General features: G+C 49.2%; 1 protein-coding gene across 2 annotated transcripts in view; it reads left to right on the top strand.

Annotated features, from left to right (window-relative positions):
• Window positions 1-24,027, top strand: part of Kcnj6 (potassium inwardly rectifying channel subfamily J member 6) — a 261,499-nt gene that overhangs the window by 40,338 nt on the left and 197,134 nt on the right. For both annotated transcript variants that reach the window (XM_021725296.3, XM_021725297.3), the window contains exon 2: window positions 22,256-22,307. In XM_021725296.3, coding sequence (XP_021580971.2) covers window positions 22,274-22,307 — 34 coding nt within the window. In that variant the 5' untranslated portion in view covers window positions 22,256-22,273. The remainder of the gene's footprint in view (window positions 1-22,255; window positions 22,308-24,027) is intronic.

Below are 24,027 nucleotides of genomic sequence, written 5' to 3'. Positions count from 1 at the left end.
TTCCCTCTGAGTTGGCTCCCCATTTACAGAATGGTTAATCAGATGAGCCCCAAGGAGTCTGTAAAGGCTGCTGGCTCTACTTCTGGCTCTCCAACAGAGAAGCGGGGCTCATGCTCTGCGGAAGGAGGTCGTTCGAGTTCAGAAGAGTCTCCTCCAGCACAGTCTTCCCTTTCTTTACTTGACCTTGCAAAATGGCCACAAACTGGAGGCAGACATGGTGGCATGTGGGTAGCAAAGAGGCATAGCCAAAACTACCTGATAATATTTGTATCATGCAATGCTTCTTCCTTTTCTATTCTGCACAATGTTAACTTCTTGTCGAGTGAAGAAATTTTTTCTTAGCTATTTCAGTATCACACTGAAGATGCCGTGCTGTCTCTCACCTGGCTTGCACTTTGCAATGGCTTAAATTCACATTTACATTCAAAACTCACATGAGGAGTAAATCACCTGGTGACTCCAGCTTCTCTGACCCTCCTAGGGACCCTCTTTGCACCAGTTAGGATCGGCAATGGAGTCAGGGCGTTCTCCAGGAGAGACTCTATTTTTTATTGGTGCATTATGATTGTACAAACAGTGGGATTCACTGTTGTGTATGCCCACAATAAAACCATATAATTGGGCCAATACTATTCCCCAGTGTTTTCTCCCTTTCCTTACCCTCCTGCCTCCCCCTAGTTTTTCCCCTCTACTGTACAAATGTCCCTTCAATTTCAGGAGATCCATCACCACCTTTATTTTCCTTTTTCCTCTCTAGGTTCCACATAGGAGAGAAACCTACAACCCTGGACTTTCTGAGTTTGGCTTGTTTCACTTAACATAGTGATCTCAAGTACCTTCCATTTTCCTGCAAATGACATAAATTCATTATTCTTCACGGCTGAATAAAACTTCATTGTGTACATACCGCCCTTCATTCACTGACACACACTCATCCTGTGCCTCAGTTTGGCTGTTGTGACTTGTACTGCTGTAAACACAGGTGTGCATGGATCACTGTAGCATGCTAGCTTTTTCCTGAGGATAAATACTGGGGAGTGGTGACGCTGGGTCATAGGGTGGTTCCATGCCTAGTGTTTTGAGGAGCCTCCATACTGATTTCCATAGTGGTTTTACTAATTTACAATCCCACCAACAGTGAAATGGTGTTCCTTTTCTCCACGTCTTCTCCAGGATTTACTATTTTTGGATTCTTGATGGCTGCCATTCTGACTGGAGTAAGATGAAATCTCAGTGCAGTATTGATTTGCATTTCCCAATTGATAAAGACATTGAACATTTTTTGTATATTTTGTCCATTTGTATTTCCTTTGAGAAGTGTCTGGTTAGTTCATTTGCCCATTTATTAATTTGGTTATTTATTTTGGGGTGTGGTAAAGTCTTTTGAGCTCTTTCTATATTCTGGATATCAATCCTCTGTCAGAGAATAGCTAGCAAATATTTTCTCCCATTCTGTGGGTTCTCTGTTCACACTCCTAATCTTTCCTTTGCTGTGCAGAAGCTTTTTAATTTGCTATCACCCCATTTATGACCTCTTGGCATTACTCCCTGAGCCTTAGGGGTCCTTTTGAGAAAGTCATTGCCTGGGCTTATATGTTGGAGTGTTGACCCTACATTTTCTTCCAGGAATTGCGTAATTTTGTAGTCTAATTCCAAGGTCTTTGATCCATTTCAAGTTGACTTTGTGCAGAGTAAGAGACAAGGGAATGGTCTCATTCTTCTACATACGGGTATACAGTTTTCCCAGAATCGTTTGTTAAAAAGACTACCTATCTCTTCTCTAGAAATGTGCCTGGCCCTTTGATCAAGGATCAGAGGATTGTACTTGTGTGGGTTTGTCTCTGAAATACCAGCTTCTCCTGAAGCCTCGTGGGCGTGGAGGGCAGCTTTATTTTTTTTGCCTCTTCTATTTGTGCATTTGGGAAGACTGGAGGTGAGGGGCCTGGGAGAATCCTAAGACCCCTGATGCATGCCTGGTGGCTTCATTTTGTTGAAATAAAATAGCAGCATCCTCTTCTCTGGTGTGAACGGGCTTGTTGATATGCACGCTACCTTTGACAAGACTGTTGCTGTCACAATCCTAATAAGACCGCCCAAGTCCTGGCTGTGCTGGGAGGGTCTGACTCCCCCGCCACCCCGAAATGCCAGCACCCCTTCCAATCTTTGCATGTTAAGCCACCTAATTACCCACAGAGAATATAATTCTTCATGTGGATCTGTTTAGGTTTCATCTATTACCTGACTTTTGCAATGAAATAAACATTGGCAAATAAAAATACTTGAGATGAATACCAGTACTTCAAAGTGGAAGATGATTAAAGATTTGAATGTTCCTTTCCCATGTTCTTGTCAAAAACCAGCTGTGGGCTGATGTGCACCTGCCTGCAATATGGCCTGTGGTACCGTCAACTCATGGCCCTGAGAAGTTCCTATTTCCCATGGCCTCTGCCAGGGTCCGGTCGTTCCAGGCAGGTTCTATTCAACCTCCAAACTGCCAATATCACAAAAGCTCATCTTCCCACCCTCAACTCCAAAATAACAAGCTCTGATTTTTAAATGGCTTAAGGAGATAGAATCTTGGAACAGTTTATTTCTTACCCAAGTCGCAGCAAGGCCGCAGGCAACAGCCCAATAGCCCAAAGTCTCCGAGTGAGCCTTTGTGCTCTAAGCCCATTAGCGCTCAACTCCAGCTAAGTGTGCATTTTGTCACAGGGAGCAAAGCACCTGTGGAGACTTATTTTAGTAATATTTTAATAACATTATTTCCTTATGGGTAAAAAAAAATGATTTTAGATGTCAGTCGCACACTGTGAATAAAGCAAAATCCCATCTAAGACGTTAAAATTGTGAATGTCTGGCACCAGGTGTACCTCTGAAAAGACAAACTGCCAAGGACCCAATAGTCCATAAACAGAGCCCGGACAGCTTGCCTCCCTGCATCACTGGAGGCCAGACTTGCCAGAGCCCCAGTTGGTACTTGAGACATGCTCATCAAAATTGGCAAGAAAAGGGAAGAGCATGTGGCCCAGGGGTTCTTCCAAGTCCCATCCCATCACAGAGGCCACCACCTCGGTGCTTTTAAAGGCAAAACATTCTGAATTTCTAAAACCTAAATTCTATTACTTGATGTTCTTACTTGTTTAAGAAAAGGCAGACTAAGAAATTAGGAATTTTAGCCCACCTAAAATACTAATGCACCCAACAATCCCAGATAAAGTCACACTTAAAGAGACAGAAGGACACACCACACATCTCGCCTGGTCCCCGTGTGATTGGGCTGGTCCTCAGCCCCTCCTCTTCCACCTGGTGATGTCGGCGACTCTCACCCCCTCGTGGGCGCTGTCTGCCATTCTCTCTCTTGAAGTCGCCTCATTGGAATATTCTTGGCATACTTGGAAGTTTCCATTCTGCCTCCCAGAAAGGTCAATGTCAAGTGTGTGCATGAGGGTATGTGCGTGTGTGTATGTGCGTGTGTGTGTGTGCACGCCTGCACACACAGAGACAATTTGGGTAGAAGGATGACATTTACAAAATAGAAAAGGTAAATTAGAATCCTTCCCTGCTGCCAAAAGAGGCAAGCTAAATATTTACTTTAAATAGAGACACCCGCCCAACCCTGCCTATTTAAGGTAGACTTTGACTTAAAATCCACACCAGCTTTGGGGAAATTCAACTACTTGGTTTTATATCCATTTCTTATAGGAAAATATTAAAGGGAAAATTCCTGAAATAGACGATTCATCAGTTTTTAAAGATTTCTTTTATAATATAGTGTTATGATTGTTCTTTTTACTGTTATCGTTGTTAATCTCTTACTGTGGCTATTTATATGCTAGACTCTATCATGGGGTTCAGTTCTACCCATCCTTTCAGGCATTGACTGGGGTCTTGGGGTGTCCATCCCTGGTAGACTAGGGGGACTGGCATGTACAGGGAGGATGACCAGACTGTGAATAGTAGCATAGTCCTTTTCTGCAGCACTCAACCAAGAAAATCCCGCCACTTGATTCTGACATACGCGTGAGATCCAAAGTCACTCTGAGAAGGCCGACTTCAAGCCTCAGTCAGGGAGTGCAGGACCGGGGGGGGGGGGCCAGGGAGGGGCCTGGCTGCTTGATGAGCGTGCAGATGTGCCCAGCAGTGGCGTGTGGTCCACCCCACATCTGTGCACTGACCTGCAGCCCTGCGCCTGGGTGCTGAGAGTGACCCGTGACCTCTTTCCTGTCCAGTTGCAAGTGGCCACAGAGCCCCACCACAGCACCTCAGCAAGGCTGGTGGCCCCCCACTTGACACTGGGTTGCAAAGGAGTCATTTAAATCTTAGGGGACACAACCCAAGGCCCAAGTCGTTCTGCAGCCTGGGGCTTCTCGGGATGTCCCTCCACTCTCAGGCTGTATGGGTGCGAGCGGGGAAGGTGGGCGGACAGCACTCCTGAGTGTTGAGAACTGGAGTGCGCTGGAGGACGGTGCCGCTAACTCTGACGTGCGGCCAACCCAGTCGCAGACCCTGCCCTCCAGATGCAGGCTGAAAGGGGTCCCCCCAGGTTGACCCATCAAGTGCTAACCCCTCAGAGAGCGATGTCTGTTGTTCAGGCCACCCAGTCTGCCTAGCTGGTCAGGGCAGCTCTCTGTTATACCAGAGCTGACGGTCTGTGGTGCAGAGTCCGGCGATAATGATAAAATAAATGCCTACTTTGTAATAATAATATCAGTTACTTACGTAATCCCCGCCTCCTGCCTACTGCCTTTCTATGTCGTTTTTACATTACCTGTTCTATAATCCTGTGACATATTACACTATCTCCCCCCCGTGTACAGGGGAGGAAAGGGAAGCTCAGAGAAGTTGAGGGTTTGCCCAGTGTCACACAGCTTAAGCCATCCAGCTAAGATCTCCAGCCCGGAAGTCTGACCCCAGGTTACACTACCCATGCACACACATAGTCAGGACGAAAGTCCAAAGAAAAATTAAGCAGGGAAATGGTTAGAAAATGGTGGGTGGTGGAGAGGGGCACTAGGCTAGGTAGCGTGTCAGGGAGGACCTTGGAGGAGGTGCCATTCACCGTGTGGCATAGACAGCCGTGCAGGGAGGCAGCGGAAGAGCTTTCCTGACAAGTGCAAAGGTCTTGGGAGGGAGTGACTGTGCAGAGGGTAACAAGGAGGTCGAGACTGTGGGAGTGAGTGGCGGGAGGGTGGAGGGAGCGGGAGCAGACCCCGCGGGGACAGGAGGATCACCTGGAGGTGAGGTGCTCTTGCAAGCAGGCTGGGAAGTCCCTGAGGGTCGAGATGATCTGACTCCCACTTCCAGGCTAGCAATGGCTCCAGATGCAGAAGAAGAGACCAGAGGCAGCATAGGAGGAAGGGCGGGGGACCAGCAAGGAGCAGACCAGGCAAGTGGCCTCCACTAAGCTGTGAGGCGGTGGGTCTGGTCAGATCTGGGATCTCCTTAGACCACAGAGCCCAGGCAGGGGTCTTCCCACTGCAGGAGCTGAAACAGGAGAAACTGATCACTGATGATGTCACTGGAGAAAGTGGGGGCTCAGGGTAGAAGGGAGCATCAGGGGAGGGTTTGCCCAGTGTCCCACAGAATAAGCCATCCAGCTAAGACCTACAGCCAGGAAGACTGACCAGGGAGGGGACAGCAGGAGCAGATGGACAGAAGCACCACTCTGGTGTCAATCAGTCCCTCAGGAGCAGGGCATGCGGGGGTCATGTTCCCCTGGCAGCCGGAGCCAAGGGCAGAGCATGTTGGACAGAGGTCCCAGGAGCCATGTGCCAGGACCCACAGGTAAAGGTGAGGGCCAGCACGGCCTGGGCCACAAAGAGATGGGAGTCCAGGAGGTTCGCCAGGAAGCCGAGGGGCTCACGCAGGGAAGCTGGACTGCAGGCGCTCCAACGCAGTGGGCCAGTGCAGTGCACATCCGTAACCCCAGACTCCTCAGGAGCTGAGGCAGAGGACGGCGAGTTCAAGGCCCACGTCTCAGTGAGACCCCGACTAAACATAAAAGTTAAAAGGGGACTCGGGGTGCAGCTCCGAGGGACAGGCTTGCCTAGCAAGTGAGAGGCCCTGGGTTCCAGGCCCAGAACTAGGAAAAGAAATAGGTAGTATAAACGGTAACAGAGAGAGTCCCAAACTCCAGGACACGAGGACTTCACCATTGAGATTTCTTTTTCACCTTTTTTCACTTGACTCTAACCTTGTTTTGAAACCAGGAGATTTCAGACCCAGGAAATCAATACGACTATTTACTGGTCTGCCGAAACCCACAGGAAATAGAGAGAACGCGATCATGGTCTCTATCCCTGCCACTGAGACACAGTAAAACCCCCGTTAGAGTCCAGAAGGGAAAACCAGGGCCGCTGGGTCCTAGTGCTGCTCCAGGTCACCTGTGGAGCTTTGCCGTCTTTAAAAAGTGCCATCAGCCATTGGCAGAATAAAGAAGACCGAATCATGGGCAGGGAGGACTGTCCCCAGCCCTCGGTCCCAAAAGCAACGGCTCCTACCAGTACCTTGTGCATCCTCCAGGGAGATTCCACTTGTCCACACACGTGTGTGCATCCACCTGTCCTCAGACGTACATTCTATAAAATTTTAATATATGTAGATTCTTTTTAAATTAAACACACGCCTAAGAAACATGAAACTGCCCCACACACCTCTTACTGTCTTTTTTTATTATTATTTCAGAATATGTCTTAGAGAGAGTTTAATAATAATTACCTAAAACTATTTTGATCTTGGATTTAGGTGAGTTGTCATTTTCCACTAAGCCTACAAGTGTAAGAAAAATACTTTTAATATTGGAGCCTCCATAGAAAGTGTTCCCAGTTTGCTGCACTGTCCTGGGTTCATTGCTGTTTTGGTTGTTGGTGTTGCCACTTGTGATTTTGTAAATCTGGCGACCAGTAGTTGCGTTCTGCTCTTCCCCTGTGCCGCAGGACTCACTGTCTCTCCACCGTGAACTTCATTTAAATTCAGGTTCTGGGCTTTCTGCTTCCACCTACTGTTCCTCTGTCTCCCTTGCTGCCTGGTTGTGCTTTGTTACTCCTGGTCCATCTGGCATTTACCTTTATTTCCTTAAGTGATATTCTGAGAGTTCCCTTTATTTATTAATTTATTTATTTGCCATTGACTGACTGACTGGTTTTGCTTTCCACGTGTCCGGCTCCTCCTATTGTGTGAGGGCAGGAACTCGCCTCTCTCTCACCACCTTTGATCTTCTCTTCTCTTCCCCTGTGTTTTGGTCTATTCTGATTGCGGCATTACCTCTGGTTTTCCCCTCTCTGTTCCTTTCTGTAGTCACCCATCTCCACGACCAGTTTATCCTCAGGTCTGTATGTAAATGGACCCGGCACTCACTGTGATCCTCTGTCTCTGTTCATTCTTCTCTTAGGCAGCTGAGATTTGTCTTCATGGTGTGTTCCAAAAGCACTTGGAGAATGTTACCTCCAAGTGTTTGCATCTCTGAAAGCCGTCCGTCTGACTGGTCATCTTTTGCTTGGACACCAGCACAGCTGGGTATAAAATTGCTGTGTCTCACTTTCTGCTTCTAAGGACTTCAGATCAGACTACGTTGTCTTCTACCATTGAATGATTCTGGAAAGAAGTCTCAAGATAGTTTGGCTATTTATGCTTGGATGCCTGTAGAATTTTTTCTTTTTCTTTAAAGTCTGGAATATGTATCAATACCCTTGGATTTTCTTTCCCCTCCAAAACACAGCATGACCTATCCCTGTTAAGAGTTGAGTTTTATCTGAAAATTATCTGAAATGTGATATATTCAGTTATTTTCTGAAGACTTATTCTGTTTTCTTCTCGCAGGACACAAATTCTGTATATGCCCAGTCATCTCTTTCTGTTTTCCATATCTGTCATTTTCTGTTCAATCTCTTCATTTTCTATTTTGCCCATTTTCTCAAGTCCATACTCTGTGTCCTTGAGTATATTTCTATGAGTGTCTTTTCTCTTTTTTCTGAACTCAACATTGCTTCTGCTTCTGCATTCCCTTCACCATTTCTGCATCTGTTTTGCCATGTCACTGTAATATTTATGATTTACTAGACTTCTCTTCTCCAAGTCATTTTTCAGTCTCCAGTCTGTTTTTTCTGTAAGGCTTTGGTTAGATCCTCTGCTGATTCCCTATGAATGTGGAGCTGGTTTTCTGGGTCAGATATCTGTGAGAAACAGGGTCGTGAAGGCCCGGGGACATGGCCATGTAGCAGGGGGATGTCTCAGGAGAATCCTGGTCAGTATTAGACAGAGCTTTAGTTTGAGCCTGAGAGATGCCTGATGCGTAGCAATGATCCCTGAACACTCTCATCTCTGTTCTTGTCTAACAGAGAACAGGTGGCTCTTACCTCCCCACAGCCAGCACAGACTGGCGGCATCCACAGAGCAGCCAGCCTGCCAGAGTTTCTCCTCCCAGCCCTGCCGAGAGATGGCCTCCTGCAAGACGGCACCTCTGAGCCTTCCCTCCCTTTCCCCTGCGCCCTGATCCTCCTGTGGTCACACACTAACCAGGAGACCCCACAGCCCTTGACCTCACTGTGCTACACATGAGTCCCCCCTGGACGTGGTCCCAGGGCCGGGAAGGCCTGGGGCAGCCAGCTCGCCGGGGGGTTTCCAGTGCCACCCATCCTTCCTCACCGCCCACTGCCACCCTGGCCACGTCTGCTTCACCCAGCGAGAGTCCTCTCCTGGGGTCTCTTGGTCTGGGGATATAGGCATTTCCTAGCCTCATTGAAGATGAAGACTTTTTCTGTTTTCCATCTTTTTACTATTTTCCAAAGGGAGCAGAGAAGTCTAGGTCCTACTATTTCAAAATGAGACATCTCTGGTGGGGGCCGGGCTCAGCGGTGGAGCTCTCGCCTGGCATGTGCAAGGCACTGGGCTCGATCCTCAGCGCCTCATATAAATAGATAGATAGATAGACAGATACATACATACATACATACATACATAAAATTTAAAAATGAGATATCTCTATAGAAAAAAATGCTTAAGGAAATACATAACTTTTGCTTCTGCACCCAGAGATTTTGACTGAGTTGGTCTGAAGTGAAACTTCGGCATCTCAACTCTGGGAAAGAGCCACAGGTGTTGGATTTGAAGTGTTCGGGATCCCGAGCCATGCTGCTTCTATCCAGAGTATTGACTGGGGATTCACATCGGGACCACAGGCACCTGACCACACTGCCCTCCCAGGACGGAGACCGGTTCAGACCTGAGGCTGAAGGGAGGCAGATTACACAACACCACACCTTCCCCTCACCTTCTTTTTTTTTTAATTTTGAAAACTTTGGAATCTACAGCAAACTCACAAGAATAACACAATGCACATGATGGGCCCAGTGCCCACATTTCCCACTGTCCCCTTTGCCAGCTGTGGCTTCTTGTGTGTTCCTCTCTCTCTCTCTCTCTCTCTCTCTCTCTCTCTCTCTCTCTCCCCGCCCCCCTTCCACTGGAGAGTTCACTGTAGACATGAGGACACGTGACCCCTAAGTTTTGGATGTGCATCTCCTAAAAACAAGGACATCCACTCTCCATACTGACCTGAAGCCCACCTGGCCCCGGGCCCCACTTGCTCATGTAGGTAGAGACAGAGTCTGCCTCTGCCAAAGTCTAGAAGCACAAACTCAGTGAGTTCAGGAGCAGAGGGCAAAATAGCAGGGTTTCCAGGAGAGGGATCCAAGTGACAGGGTGGATATGGAAGCATTCCTGCTGGCTGCCACCTTGGGTACAGTGATCCTACCCCAACCCTCTAGGCAGCGCGCACTATGAACTCCATGCCATGGTACAGAACTGCCTCCACGGTGGTCAGAGAGCAGAACTGTGTGATTTGAAAATGCAGAGCACCTGAAGAGGAACCACGTTTGGACCCCTTCCCTTGCCGTCCCACCCCGTGTCTCTGGCTGTGGCTGCCTGAGCATCACCATCTGGCCCAGCACCGGGTCTCCAGGAGGATGAGACCTCAGGAAGTCATTTCTGCCTTGCACTCCCTGGATCCTGCTCCCCCCCTCTGCCGTCTGCTGTCCTCCAGGACAAGGAGCATGAACAGCTGCTGCCTGTCAGAGAGGAGGGCCTGAGGATGCCTTGGCCAATGGCCCACTTCCTAGCGCATGGTGGGGGGGAGTCAGTTTTCATTTCCTACAGATAGATATAAAAATCGGAGCCCCCAGAATTGTCCACAGGAAGCCGTTATTGGGAATGCATGGTTTGGGGAGCAATCACCACTTTGGAACGGGATAAGTTCAGCAGTGTAGAGCCGGTCACATGACCACAGCGTGATTACGCAATGAGTGTTCCACAGCAGGGTAGAGAGTCCCCAACAGACACAGTCACTCTGACTTCTGCCTTTTGAATTGAAAGTTTACTGTTGAATTTTGGTCTCCTAAGGAAGGCTATTTTTCTGCTCTATTTAATTATTTTGTTTTTTGCCACAAAACCGTTTCAACTCACACATGGGGCAAACCCACCTTCCGTGACACAGACTTCAACTGTCACTATCCTCTTCTCTCCTCTCGTTTCACATGGAAAGGACAGTCACAACACAGACAGGTGAGGCTTGTGAAGAGAGAAAATTCCAGGAGGGGCCAGGAGAATGGAAATCGTATTCCTCCCTTTCCTCTAGCCCTCTGGGCTTAGAAAGTCACATGCCACCCCTCAACCTCCCCCAGAACAGCACCCTTACTGTAGCACTTGGAGCAAGGGAAGGAGGAATTGGGTGGCACAAAGGGAAGAAGGTGAAAATGGATAGAAAAAAGAAGAAAGATTTTTAAAAAATACCTTATGGTATTTCCTTATGGTTAGAAAGCACACTTTGCGTGATTTCAATTCTTTTGTTCACTGGGGTCTGTGACGTGTGAACCAGATTGAAGTCAGTCCTTAATGCTGTGTGTTCAGGGGGCACTTGAAAGGAAAGAGTACTTTCCTGTGGTTGGATGGAGGTGCTGGGAATACTGACCGGGTTCTGTTGATAGTGCTACTGAGTATCTCTGTGTCCACGTTGATTTTCTCCCCAGTTGTTCTGGAAATTGTGCCGTCAACTGTGCTTGTGGATGTTTCCACTTCTCCTTTCAGTTCTATCGGTTTCGTTCACATATTTTGCATCTCTGTTGTTGGATGCGTACACTCCTAGGATTGCTATGTATTCTTGGTTGGCTGAGCTCTTATTTCTGTGTACTGGAATCTTTCCATCCCTTCCTTTCCATCCCTCATATATTCTTTGCTCTGAAGTCTACTTTATACAACCACAACTGCTTCATTTTGATTAATGTTTATGTGGTCTATCTGTTTCCACCCACTTACTTTCAACCTACCTGATCATTATATTTTAAGGGAGGTTTTGTCTTTTTTAAGTTGAGTTTCATTTAAAAATAAGTTTCATTTCCAGCATATAATGGGCTTTGCTTTTTATACACTTTGCTACTCTTTGTCTTTTGATTGGTAGACTTAAGAAATTTACATTTAATATAATGATTAGCATGTTAAGCTTTAGGTCTGCCACTTAATTTTTTTATTTTCTGTTTGTTCTTTACATTTTATAGTGCCCTGTTTTCTTTGTCCTGAGTATCTCTGGGCTGCTTGAACATTTCTAGAATTCAGTTTTGATTTATCCATAGTATTTTTGAGTGTATCTCTCTGTTTACCTTTTTCAGTGGTTGTTCTAGGCATTACACAATATATGTACTGGAAAGTTCAATCATTTTTCCTTTGAATATTGAAAGGTTTTTCAGCCCTACCTTCTTTCTCCTTTCTTCCTGATAGTGTATGTCACAAATGTCAGATCTTCCATTATAGCCCACATATTCCTAAGACCCTGCTAATGTTCTAAGTCTACCTTCTCTCTCTTGTTCAGATCAGATAATTCCTACTGTTTTATCACCTAGTTCCTGCTTCTTTCTTCTGTCATCTGCATCCTGATGTTGAGCCCAGCACTGAATTTTTTATTTCAGTCAACATAATTTTTAGTTCTAAAATTTGTGTTTGGTTCTTTGCTATACCTTCAATTTTTTTCCCCCTGGAGACTTACTGTCTCTTTGTTGAGACACTTTTTGTTTTAAGTCACATGCATAATTGCTTGTTGAGGCATTTGTATGATGACCTGCTTTGTGATATGATTCTAAAATCTGTGCCATGTCACTGTTGATGTTGATCTTACAGTTTGAGCTCTTTCTGTTCCTTGGTGTGACATAATTTTTGTTTAATTGAAACCTAGACATTTGAGGTATTGTGCCTCAAGGATGGATCTCTTTAAACCCTGTATTACAAAAGACTTCCTCTGAACTCCTCCTGGTGCGCCAAGACACGCACCATCTCCATGCTCCCTAGTCAGGGCTCAGCCTCAATTAATAGCTGGTGAGTAAAGGAGACTTGTCATTGCTGGTTGGGAACCAAAGGTTTGACTCCCACCGGGCCCCAGGGACACCCCGCTGGCTGAGGCAGGGAAATAACCTCATTACTACTTCCCATGTGGGCTCCAGTGACCCCTTGGGGGAGTGGCCTTGAGTGGTGGTACGGTGGCCAGTGCCCTGAATGCAAGCTCCACACATGCTCTCTAGTGAGTCTCACTCCACAGGCATGAAAATCCCAACGCCCCACTCGGTCTCCCGAGACAGAACCTGATAGCAGGTCATTGGTAGCAGCCTAAGGTCCCAAGCTGACCTTGGTTTTCATAGTGGAACTGCCATTTTTCCTTGCTAGAGTAGAGAGAACACAAAGTTCTCTGTCTTGCTAGCCATCATTTTCTTGGTCCTTTGGCTGGAGAGGGCAGGTTTCTCTGCATCCATTGACATTTCCAAGTTGCTGGCCCCTCTGATGTCCAGTCTGAGATAGACAAAGCATAAGAAAACCCAGAGAACCCACTCCTACATTGTTCCTGGTCTCGAGGTCCCTAGTTGGTCTAACTTCTCGGCTTCAGCGTTCCATCTTCTAATGCTTGCTCAATGTATAGTGTCTGAGTTTTTAAATTATACTTAGTAAGAGGAACAGGGAAAAGTATCTATCCCATCTTCTCAAAACCTGGAATCAAGAAATTATGAGTAGAGAGAAATTATAAGCAGAGGGAAAAACAGAAGTAGAAAAATAACAACAACAAAGGGACTAAAATGGTGTTTCCTGGTTTTCCTTCTCAAAGATCTCTGCTGCTGAGAATCAATTACTAGGCACTTGAGGACGGGGTCTTCTCATCCCCTCCCACTCCTCCACCCAGGTGGAAGGTTGAACTGAGAACATGTGAAAGAAGAACAATAAAATAATACGGCTTCTCTCCCTAAAATTTTCCCAACTTCAGCCCCAGGAAGTATCACATTTGGATATGGAGAATTTTTCAAACATTCCTCCAACTTAGTCTTTTTCAGAACTATTGACACAGTTGAGAGGTTTGAAAATTACCTGTCCTTATGCCCGACACTTTCTGGCATGTGGAAGTTACAGCTGACATTCTGGGTGATTCCAATGACCAGCGCTCTCAGCCGTCCCTCCTGCAGGCTGTGACGGAGCGCAGAGTGGGGTGCTCCATTCAGAACAAGCACCCTCATCGCTTCCCTGGGTACCACATGCCCCTGGGTGATCTGCTTAGGGAAGGAGGCATATTTTGGTCCCCGGGGTTCCCTGTCCAAGTGAGGGACTCTGCATGAGTTTCCAGTAGTGGGAGCTTAAATCTCACCATGGGAGCAATCTCCTGCTGCAAAACTTGACCATACCCTCCCCAAAGCTGTGCTTTATTGCAGCCTCACACAGGCTGAGCCACGAATGGGTGAAGCACTTTCTCATCACTACAGCCCAACCGGCTCTTGAAGGGAAACATGGCCACCGTCTCCCGGCAGCACCACGCAGCAAGCCCTGGGGAAGGAAGCCAGCTTGGGTCCTGCCAGTGGAAATGGTTGGCAGAAGTTGAGAGGCAGGAATGCCACGGTGCCTCCGCATGGCTTCCTGACACAACCCTGCAGCCCAGACTAAGCATTCCAGGGGCCGCATCCACCTCCCGCTGCACTTGAGTGACTCCTTCAATCTAGGTCAACTGCTGGGTCAGGCACTGCTTTCCCCAAACATTCCTTATTCGTCAAAATCTGGCCTTTTCTTTGCTACTCTCTCATCACTCCCACATGATCTATTACCCCACCATCCACCTCTGATTGGAAAAAAAAGAAACAGCTCTACATAAACGAAAGCAAAAGGAATCAGTTGGTTTTTTTTCTCCTTCAACTCTGAGTGCCACCTCTGAGACAGTTTCAGAAGGGCTGTACTGGTCACTTTATTCAACTGCTTCTTGGAGCAGAAAACTCTCCGGAACATTCTGGACAAATGATCAGTCAGTCTCCCAGCTCTGGAAATTCACAAAGGCTCAGTGAAACCCCATTTGTTCTATTTATTTCTTAGCTTTATTCTGGGATCTTGTTTCCTCTTCTCTAGAAACAAAGGGATCCATCCTTTCTAGTTGGTCAGCTGTCAGGAAGTTGTCAAGACCCTTTTCTTTGGCTCGCTCCGCCGCTGGGTAAGCCATGCCTCCAAGAAGGGCAAGTCCTGTGACTGAAGTGGGCGCAGATGCTGGGCTGCAGAGAGGACAGGCATTGGGAGTGGGGTACCCAGGGAGGACGCTGGACAGGAGGTCACACTGCACAGGAAGGAGTTGACTTGACCAGTGAAGAAAGCAGGAAGAGAGAGGGATGGAGCAGCACACGTGTTCAGGGGCAGCGAGGGGCTTGTTTAAAGCCTGGAGCACAGAATAGAACCCAGAAGCAGCAGGAGGTGGGCCTGGGGAGGAAGGCGGGGGCCAGGGATTCAGGGAAGGGTCCTGACTCAACAGAGAATGGGGCAGAGCTGGAAATGGGCAGGTGAGCTGCTGGAAGACCCAGTGCGCCCACAACTTGGATCCCAGGCAAACAGGAAAAGTCAAGGGAAGGAAAGGAACGGTTGGCATCGGCTCCCTTTCCTCTCTGTGAACAGTGAGGGTTTGGCAGTGTGTGCTCCGGAGGAAGGCAGTGGAAGAGGCGTTGGCTACTCTCAGGTGAAGGATTCCTAGAAGATGGCCCCAGAGGCAAGACAAGAGGCCTCAGAGAGATTCTGGCCCAGAAGAGAGGCCAAAGATTGAGCACAATGAGACCCAGAGGAAATTTTAGGCAAATTAGGAAATTTTGGCATTGCAGTTGAGTCCTCCAATGCTAGATACCCGTGAGAGGTGCATCTGCAGAACAGGGGACCCTGTCTGGGAAAGGACAGCGGGGGCCTGCCGGGGCGCGAGGGCTCCGCCTGCTCGGGTTACCCAGGTACCCCAATGCCTCTGCAGTCTGCTGTGTTTCCTTAAAGGAAACTTGTGGACGGGGTTTTGGTGACCTATATTTTATATTTTGAGGAGCTCTAGGAAAGGAGAAGTGAGTCATTCATCAATATTCCAAGAAACTAACTGCATTGGGGAATTGAGGAAGCATTGTCTGGGTATTGATGCTGAGAGTCAGGAGCTGGTCCACGGGGCTTCCAGCTGGGAGGACACGGCAGGGCTGGGTTCTGCAGAGACCCTGCTGCCCTAGGTCCAGCAGATTCTAAGTCTTATTCCCACAATCCACTTCCCTCCGAAGTTCATGAGATCCCTGGACTTCAAGAAAGCACAGAGGATGAGGATCCAACCCACTCCTCCACCCACAAGCTCACACTGACCCTTAGGGTTAGGGCCATGTTAGCCCAAGCACAGCCATGAATGATCCGTTGACTTTGGTGGGACATCCTGACACCTCAGGGCATTGAGACCCTCCCTAGTCTGTTCAACAAGGCCACAGTGATGGCGTCCTGGGAAACCCAGCAGGGCCACTGTACTTAAGAGATCTGATGAGACAGGGGCTCTGTGTCCCTTTGCAGAGAGGCTATGACACCAAAAGCACCCTGCTGGCCTGTCCTCTAAGGACTTCCCTTCCCCTGCAAATACCCCCATGGATTTTTTTTTTAACCTGAATCGTGTACACTTCAGTTCACTTTGAGAATCTTGTTTCTTTAATTTTCGAATTAAATGTAACTGGGACGTAACAACATGGACACAGTACGTGCTGATGGGATTCCGCACGATGTCTAGATACCCGTGCAGGGTGCCAAATGCTTAGATCAGGGTGAACACATCCGTCTCCCCAACCGCGGGTCATGTCTTTATGGTAAAATCGTCCACGACCCCCTCTTCTGCCTTTGTGAAAGGCCCAGCCCCTTGTCAAGGGCCGCTGCAGCCGGATGCTCCTGTGCAGGCATAACCTGGCTCACCTTGGGAACCGCTAACCGAGGATACGGAAGCCACCTTCCCTCTGTACCCCATCTGATGGAAAGTTCTTCATTCTTTAAATCCCTGTCCCCTTGGCTTCTAGGAGCAAACATTCTCTGGGTGGCGCCCACACCCCCAGCCACCCTCCTTGACCAGCAGGATCACGGAGAGCCTCACCCACATTCCAGCCTCAGCCCCTGCCTCCTCCCCCGGCCTCTGCCTCCCTCCTCGCCCACTCCCTGGCCTCGCTTCTCTCTCTCACACGTGACTCACCCGCCCACTACCTGCTGCTCCTCACACACCAAGGATGCTTCCCTATCTGGAATGTTCTGGAATAATCTTCCCCCTTCCTCATCGCTCTCTCCCTTCCCTCGGTGAAGCCTGCCTGGTCTGTGAAGGAGACCTTTGTTCTTGGCATTTCTTCCTCTGTCTTTGCTCTCTCTCGTTCTCCCCTCCACCTCCCCCTCCACCCCTCTTTCTCCTAATGTCCTGTAGAGCCCTGGGCCACTTCCCCTCAGTGCTGCGAAGGACAGTTGTGGAAGCCCACATGCCGCCCTCTTTGCCTGCCCACAAGTCCAGCCGGGCAGCTTCCTCCCTGTGTCTCACACCTGCTCTGCTTGGTGCACACCTGGAGATGTGATGAAGGCAGCAGCACAGGATGACTCCAGGGGGGGCCTTGGCCTGGGTCCCCTGCTGCCCGCAGCTCTGCAGTCCCAGACCCTCTGGCCAGTGCCTGGGGAGCAGGTGGCACCGTGATGAAACAGGTGTGAAAGGGAGCCTCCCAGGGTTTGACGCCCAGCTCTGCTCTGTCCCCACACTCACCTGCCCCTGAGGATGTGGAATTTTCCACTGAAGCTAGGCCCGTGTGCCTCCACGGCCTCCTGGGCCTCCGCGGCCTAGTGTCAGGGAGGTGCTGAGGCCTGCAGCTCCTCATGCAGAACCTGAAGGGCAGGGTGGAGACCCGAGGGCCCCTGCATCTGAGGTCCCTTGAGGGAGATGAGGTCATAAAATGGCATTTAGGCCCCTGCTTTGCATAAATGTTCCTTTACAAGGTTGTGGCGCAGCGGGGTGGGAGGGGGCAGACTCACAGTTTCCTGGTGACTGTAAGCACGCGTTCTAGAGAGAAAAACATCCCCAGGAGCCCTGGGCAGCAGGAAAGCCCCTGTCTCCATCCAAAACAGCACGCTCCTGAGCCAGTCCCCCAGCCACCCCCAAGCCCCAGCCCAGCCCCACACCTGCACACACACACACCACGCACACACACTCACCATGCGTGCGCACACACACACACACACTCACACCACACACACACACTCCCTGAGCAAACTGCTGAGCCCTCATTTACCTTCCCAGATGCGGCAGAGAGAATACAGTCAGAAAAGAGAACAGGAGACCTCATTCCTGCCCAGGTTCAGTGCTGTACTGAGACGTTTGAGACTGTGACGAGACCCTAGCCTTCCCTACGGCACTGTGGACTGAGACTGCTGCCTGCTCCCCCTACTCCAAACGCCTCCTTCATGCCCCGACAGGGGGAGGGGCTCCCCCAGAATCTCCACGCAGGCTCTGGACCCCCTGGCTCTGGTGGAGGAGGGCAGCGCACGTGGGCTGCGTGGACGCCCACTGCCCACCGCCCACCCTCCTGAGGAGTGGTCCTCTGAGGGGCTGGTGGCCTTGGGTCTCACTAGCTCCAGGGAAAATAGCTGCTGTTTTCAGCACAAATTTCAGACCGAGGTCACCATTACCTGTCCTCAGATAGCAAGAGAAGGCCGTACCGTGGGCCCCACACGGCAACCAAGGGAGGGAGGACCAGGGGACACGGCACTCAGGTGTGCTCCTTGTCCTGCGTGCTCCTCACAGCTGCCTGGGAGGGAGGGCGGGTTCCACGTGTCCCCACTCTGCAGGTGACAAAACTCAAGCTCCCAAGTTCTAGAGAGTGGCCAAGAAGCGCCCCGCCCAGGCCTCCCCACTCCACGGCCACCCCCTCCTCCACACAGGACCTTCCCCCCAGCAGGACCCAGCCGGGAGTGAGAACAGGGATTGCCCACCACAGCCGACCCTCCCTCTGGACGCGGAGGGCCCTGCATCCCTGGCTTCCAGGGACGATGATATAGCTTTTGACCTCCAGCACGAAACCCGGGCTTCCCCGAGGAAAGAGATTCTCCATCAAAGTTCTTGGAGCAAATGTATCTGGATTGGCTGCGTTTTTTCTTTCTTTTCACCTTAAAACACCACTGAGCCACACTCCCCTGTAAGAAGCACATCCAGGCACCTGTCTGGCAGCTGTGGGGTGGGGGGACAGTCAGAGTGGGTGCCCAGCAAGCAGCAGGCCATTTCTTTGGTGTTTATACGTGTGTGGTTTTTATTGATTTCAATTTTTAATATTTTACTTAAAATTGTTTAACTGATACATAAAAATATAAAGTCATTCATATCTGTGGGGCATCTAGCACCCCAGAACTTCCTTGAAACTTCCGGAAACTAAGACCAAAAAAGTAGGAGGGCGGGACCAGGATACCAGGGACGTGCAGTGGCCGGGCTTCTGGTCCACCACGCCTCACCTCCCAGCCATGCTGGTGGGGCTGCCAGGAATGCCCACAGGAAGCTGCTGGGGTGGTGCTGACATCCTGCAGGGCATCAGAAGCCCTGGCCCCATAACAAACTCGGCCATGCGACACCTGGGTGCATTTGTGTGTGAACATAGTTGTTTGGAAATAAAACTCAGGAAGGAGGGTCATAGAGAGTCGGGAAAAGTGCAGAGATTGGTGGTGTCCGGTGGAATTCTGGGGGACACGTTTGGGAAGGGCCAGGATGGAGTGGAAGCCAGGGCGTCCGAGCAGAGGCTGTCGTGCCTCCAGGGCAGGAAGGCCCAGGACAGCCCTGACCAGGACCAGAAGAGAGGGTCTCCTCGGGTCAGGTGCGTGTTTTCCACGGGCCCCAGGGGCGCTCTCAAGGCCAGAGGTAGGTGGCAGCCCGGGAACCTTAGAGGACAGCATGTGGGACAGACCAGAATGAGGGAGTGTGGCGATCTAGGGCGGAGGAGGAAGAGGCGACGACGCTGGGCCTCCCTGGCTCGCGACTCTCCTGGGCTCCAGCTCTGTGGCTGTCGCGCGGTGGGTTACACTTGAGCGCCTCCAGCAGCGCCTCTTCCAGATTTACGACGCTGTAATTCGAGATCTCCCCAGTAATGTAAATCCAACAACCAGGAAGTTGACTGTGAAGGAAACTCTTGGCTGTGGAATATGGAGGAGAGTTTGCTTGCCACCAAGAAGGGAATGTAAAAGCTGTATCGGGTATCCACACCACGGGATTGCAAACATCAACTCTGCGATAATGAGGAGCGGACAGAAGGAGTTTAAAGACATCCAATCGAATGACTAAACTACTTACCCAAAAACATATGTCACGATTTCCACCATAAGTGGTGGTACAGAGGAGTCGGTCTGAGAGCACTAAATTTAGGATTGGAAGGGCCCCTCCCCCCTCAGTGTCAGAAGCTTCCTTTTAACTACGGGAACAGGAAAATGCTGATCCACGCAGGATTCGCCGTCTCTGGGACCAAGATAGCCACCATGGCGGAACACAAATAGCTGCCAGGACCACCCATCAGCAAGACTGGGGTCCCAACTGTGGCAGGGTCCTGGGGTCCCCAGGGAGGAAAGGGTGACATAATACACAAGAATGCAGGTGAACTTGACGGGCTTTTGAAGGATCCAATGCCTGGGTACCTGCGGCTTGTGGGGGACGGGGTCTCACCGCCGTGGCCATCAGATGAGGGGCCATCTGAAGGGATCGGTGATCCAGGTGAGGACAGGAGGAACCGGAGCAGGAAGGTAAAGAGTCCCAGGGTGGGGAGCAAGAGCGAGAGCAGAGCTCAAGGGACCAGAACAGCTGAGCTGGGCCGAGGGGGAGGCTGAGGGCCAGCGAGAGAGCAGACCAGGTTGGACAAGGCTCCCTCAGGTCAAGGACGATGTCCCTGAGCTCCTGCCACGGAGCTGTGGTGACTTGTGCGTCGACATAGCCCACTGGGTGATGGTCACTGAGCAGCCAGGGTGCACACACATGGGAACCTGGCTGCCATGGTGTCAGCCTCCATAGAGGACGCACTGGGCCTCCACTGGCCCACACTGGGCTGGTTCTCAGCCTCTCCCTGTAAACCATGAGAACTAAAATGTCCCAGCAGGCAGGGTGGACGATTATAGCTCCTCTGCCGCTTCTGTTCTCAAGGGCAATTAATGGTTGAAATCACAGGCAGCGTGTTGGCTTCCTTGTTGTGCACCACGGGCTGGTGGCAACCAAGGCCACCTGTGCCCCTTAGTCAAAGCCTACGCCTTTTGCTTGGGAATAGTGACACTAGAAGGGTGAATGACGATCCTGCTCACGGGGCCACAACACCCAGGCCGTGACACGTCCACCTAGGAGCCAGCCGAGTGGCTGCAGTGGGCTCAACACTGTACAAGGCCCACAGGGAAGTAAATGCCACTCTGGGTGTCAACGAGCCCAATGTCGGTGACAGAAGAGCCGTGATCCTGCCACCACACAATAGGGGGACTTAACGGCCTGATTGTGTGAGAAGGACACGGGCCGTTCATAAGCAACGGGGCAGAAAAAGGAAATGGGGTTTTAACAAGATGCCGAGTTTTACCCTGACTTTGTCACAGGCTGAGAGAGGAGCCCAGTGCCCCAGGCCAGTCGGCAAGACTCAAGGAAAGGAGCAGCCTCTCTGTCAAAGGCCACCGTCCTGTGAGGACGGGCAGTGGGTGTCAAAGTGTTTGCCACACTTTTGATCAAGTCATAACTGACCTTGGGTCATCCTCGTGGTCATCCTTTGTGAACAGCCTGAGTTCACAAAGACAAGGGTTCAAAGATGCCTGCGATGGTGTTTTATGAAATAGTTAAATGGGAAAGGAAGAAATCATGGAAAATAAGTTAAACGGGAACTTCTTGGCTAAGGAAATTTCGTTCTAACCTGCTGAAAAGTGATAATGTGCTTCCCCTTCACTGACACAGAAAGACGGTCTGGTGTGAAGGAGCAGTGGCTTACAGCTTGGGACATGCAGTGTCAGGGGCTGCATTTCCACTCCGGCCATCCCCACAGGGGTAGACCTGGACCTAGGCCGTTCCTCAAATGTATCGGTGATCTCTTGGGTGTGAAGAGATGAGAGAAATAGGTTGTCAGACTTACCACTTTCAGCATTTTTTTTTTTGAATTTTTAAAATAATGAACATGTTTTATTTTCACAATCAGCAAAATAAGACTGCTAAACAGTAAAATAGCAATGGCCAGTGCTTTCATGAGTATTCATGTTAGGAACCCAAGGTCATTACGAAAACCTCAAAGACACTGAAGAAAGCTTTTCAGTAGAGCTGGCCATTATTCTTAATAGCTCCAAAGTCCCTTTTTAATGTGGGTTGATTCAAGTTCTCTGGTATCGGTGTGGTTCTCAAAGGCACTAAGTTATACCCTGTATCCCAGGTGACACAAAATGTTTTCAGCCCAAAAATAGATGAGGTTATAAACCCATCAAAAGTGATGACCTTCAGAAGACACGAAAGGCACCCAAGAAAGTAAGACCAAGAGACGTGTAGAAAATCTATGTCGTTTTTTGGAAACGAAATGACTACAAAAATATCAACTCAAAAAAGCATCCAAAAAAAAAAAAAAAGCTTCAACAGGGGAGAAAATAGAGAGCAAAATTTTGGCATATGTATGTCAAAAATCCAGTGTCAGAGAGGTTTTGGAAACCAGTCGTGCATCACTAAGTATATTTATCCAAGATCGGTGTGCCAGACGCTTGTCGCCAGGAGCAATGGGAAATTTCTGATGCCCTAAAAATCTCTTTTCAGTGACTTCCTGATAACACAGCGATAATGTGAGGATTTATTTATTTATTGGATCACTGGTGACCAAAGCTGACCTCGGGGGAAGAAGGGAGAAGGATACAGCTGTCCCCGACCCATTGTCTCAATGCCCATCTAAGACCTAGTATGGATGTAATTGTCTTTTCTTCTCATCTCCAGGAAAAGCACAAACAAGAAATGACAACGATGGCCAAGTTGACAGAATCCATGAGTGAGTAACCTCAAATTCATTACTGGTTTTGATTCTGGTAGAAAAGCCCAAAGACCACACCCCTCTGGGATGGTCCGATGGGTCCTGGTCGCCCACTCTTGCTCGGGCCGAGCTGTTTAGCATGGCACCTCGCACCGTGCCATGCATGCGTCTTTAGGTATTATTCAGAATGCATCTTGCTTGGGGTCAAATTTCCGTGCTGAAGCTGTTACCCAAACTACAGAGCTAAATAATGAAAATGGATTTGATCTGTAGCAGTGCACTGGGGATGGGGACCCAAGGTAATTTCAACCTGGATTTTAGAAGGTTTTAATGTAAGTCAGCTGAAGTTTAATGCGTGGCTTTCCTGTGGGTCCGGCTGATCTAAAAAGAGGTGGAATGACGGGGATCATTGCTAAATCTTTTCAGTGTAGTTCAGAAATTTCAGACAGAAGTACTTTATAATGGAGTGCTTGGGGTGTCGCTGGCTTGTCATGATTTAATTTGGAGTATATCTGCATCATAACGCTCTAAGCTCTTAAGCTAAATAAACAGAACACACAAAGCATTTTTAATAGGAAAGGGGGAGATTAATTATAATGAATCATCCTGCAAATAAGAAATGCAATTTCCTCTGTGGAAGTTTAAATATTAAAGGCCCGTGCTTATTGTTGCCTTTGAAAAATATATATTGCTCCTGGAGATAAGATTTTTTCATGGGAAGTTCCAAGAAGCTTGCACACACTTCTGCATTACCAATAGGCCTATTAGCACCTTATTAAATTTGGCCTGAAAATTTAACCATTAATCTTGCCCCCACTTAACGGGGCACCTTCTTCCTTCTATTATTCCTCAAACCATAAGACTGTTAAACACAAGTGTTCCTCTGTAGCACAGCCGAGAATCTTTACCCCTATATCTGTCCCTCCCCCAGGCAAGATAATGTTAAAAATTGTTGACACTTCTCTAATTCCTGGCCCCAAACCCCTGCCTAAGTCCGTGCCAGTCCTGATGGCAGGCTCATGTCACCATGCAGACGATGACTCAGAGGGACTAGGTAAGGAGCAGACCCCTGGGAATCTCTGTCCCTCTCTTTAGCCCCACTCTCTGCCCTACTGTCTGTCCACCTCCACCTTCGTCTTGCACATTGAGAATTGTTGAAGGGATTTGCCACTTAATTTGAAGAACCCCAAACTGGTTGTTGGTAAGTGAAGGTATCTGGAAGTCATGGAGCGTCCTCGCAGACCTGGCATGAAATGGGGAGGTTGTCAGGCCCAGCTCGACCAGAACAGCCTGTGTTGTCAAAATATGGAGCAGAGGCTTAAGACGGCACCAACACGTCCCTGTCCCCAGACATGAGCAGCCTCAGTTCTAAACTCTCATCCAAATGACCAGCGCGCAGGCTCATGGGTTCTCAGCGCGCAGGCTCACGGCTCAGAACCTAGATGCGTTGTCGGTGAACGTGGTCTTGGATATCTGGGTGAAGTCAGAGAGTGCTGACCACGTGTCCCTGGACTGAAAGTGTTCACAGGCTTCCGTTAGAAGTTGATATCCTAGTGTAGTTACTCACACCGCTGGATTGTAAAACGGGTGGGCGCTGAAGTGGTCAATATATCTGACAAAGGTGTTTTTATTTTTCTTCCTCTATGGTATTTTGGATTCCAGATGCATTTTAGTAAGAGTTCCTCACTTGAATGTTGCTTAGCCGGATTGAGGTTTCAGGTTTGCTTGGATGAGAATC

Source organism: Ictidomys tridecemlineatus, chromosome 3 (genome assembly GCF_052094955.1).
Source record: "Ictidomys tridecemlineatus isolate mIctTri1 chromosome 3, mIctTri1.hap1, whole genome shotgun sequence".
NCBI lineage: Eukaryota > Metazoa > Chordata > Mammalia > Rodentia > Sciuridae > Ictidomys > Ictidomys tridecemlineatus.
The sequence above is the reverse complement of the archived record's forward strand: the minus strand, read 5'-3'. Positions and strand labels throughout refer to the sequence as shown.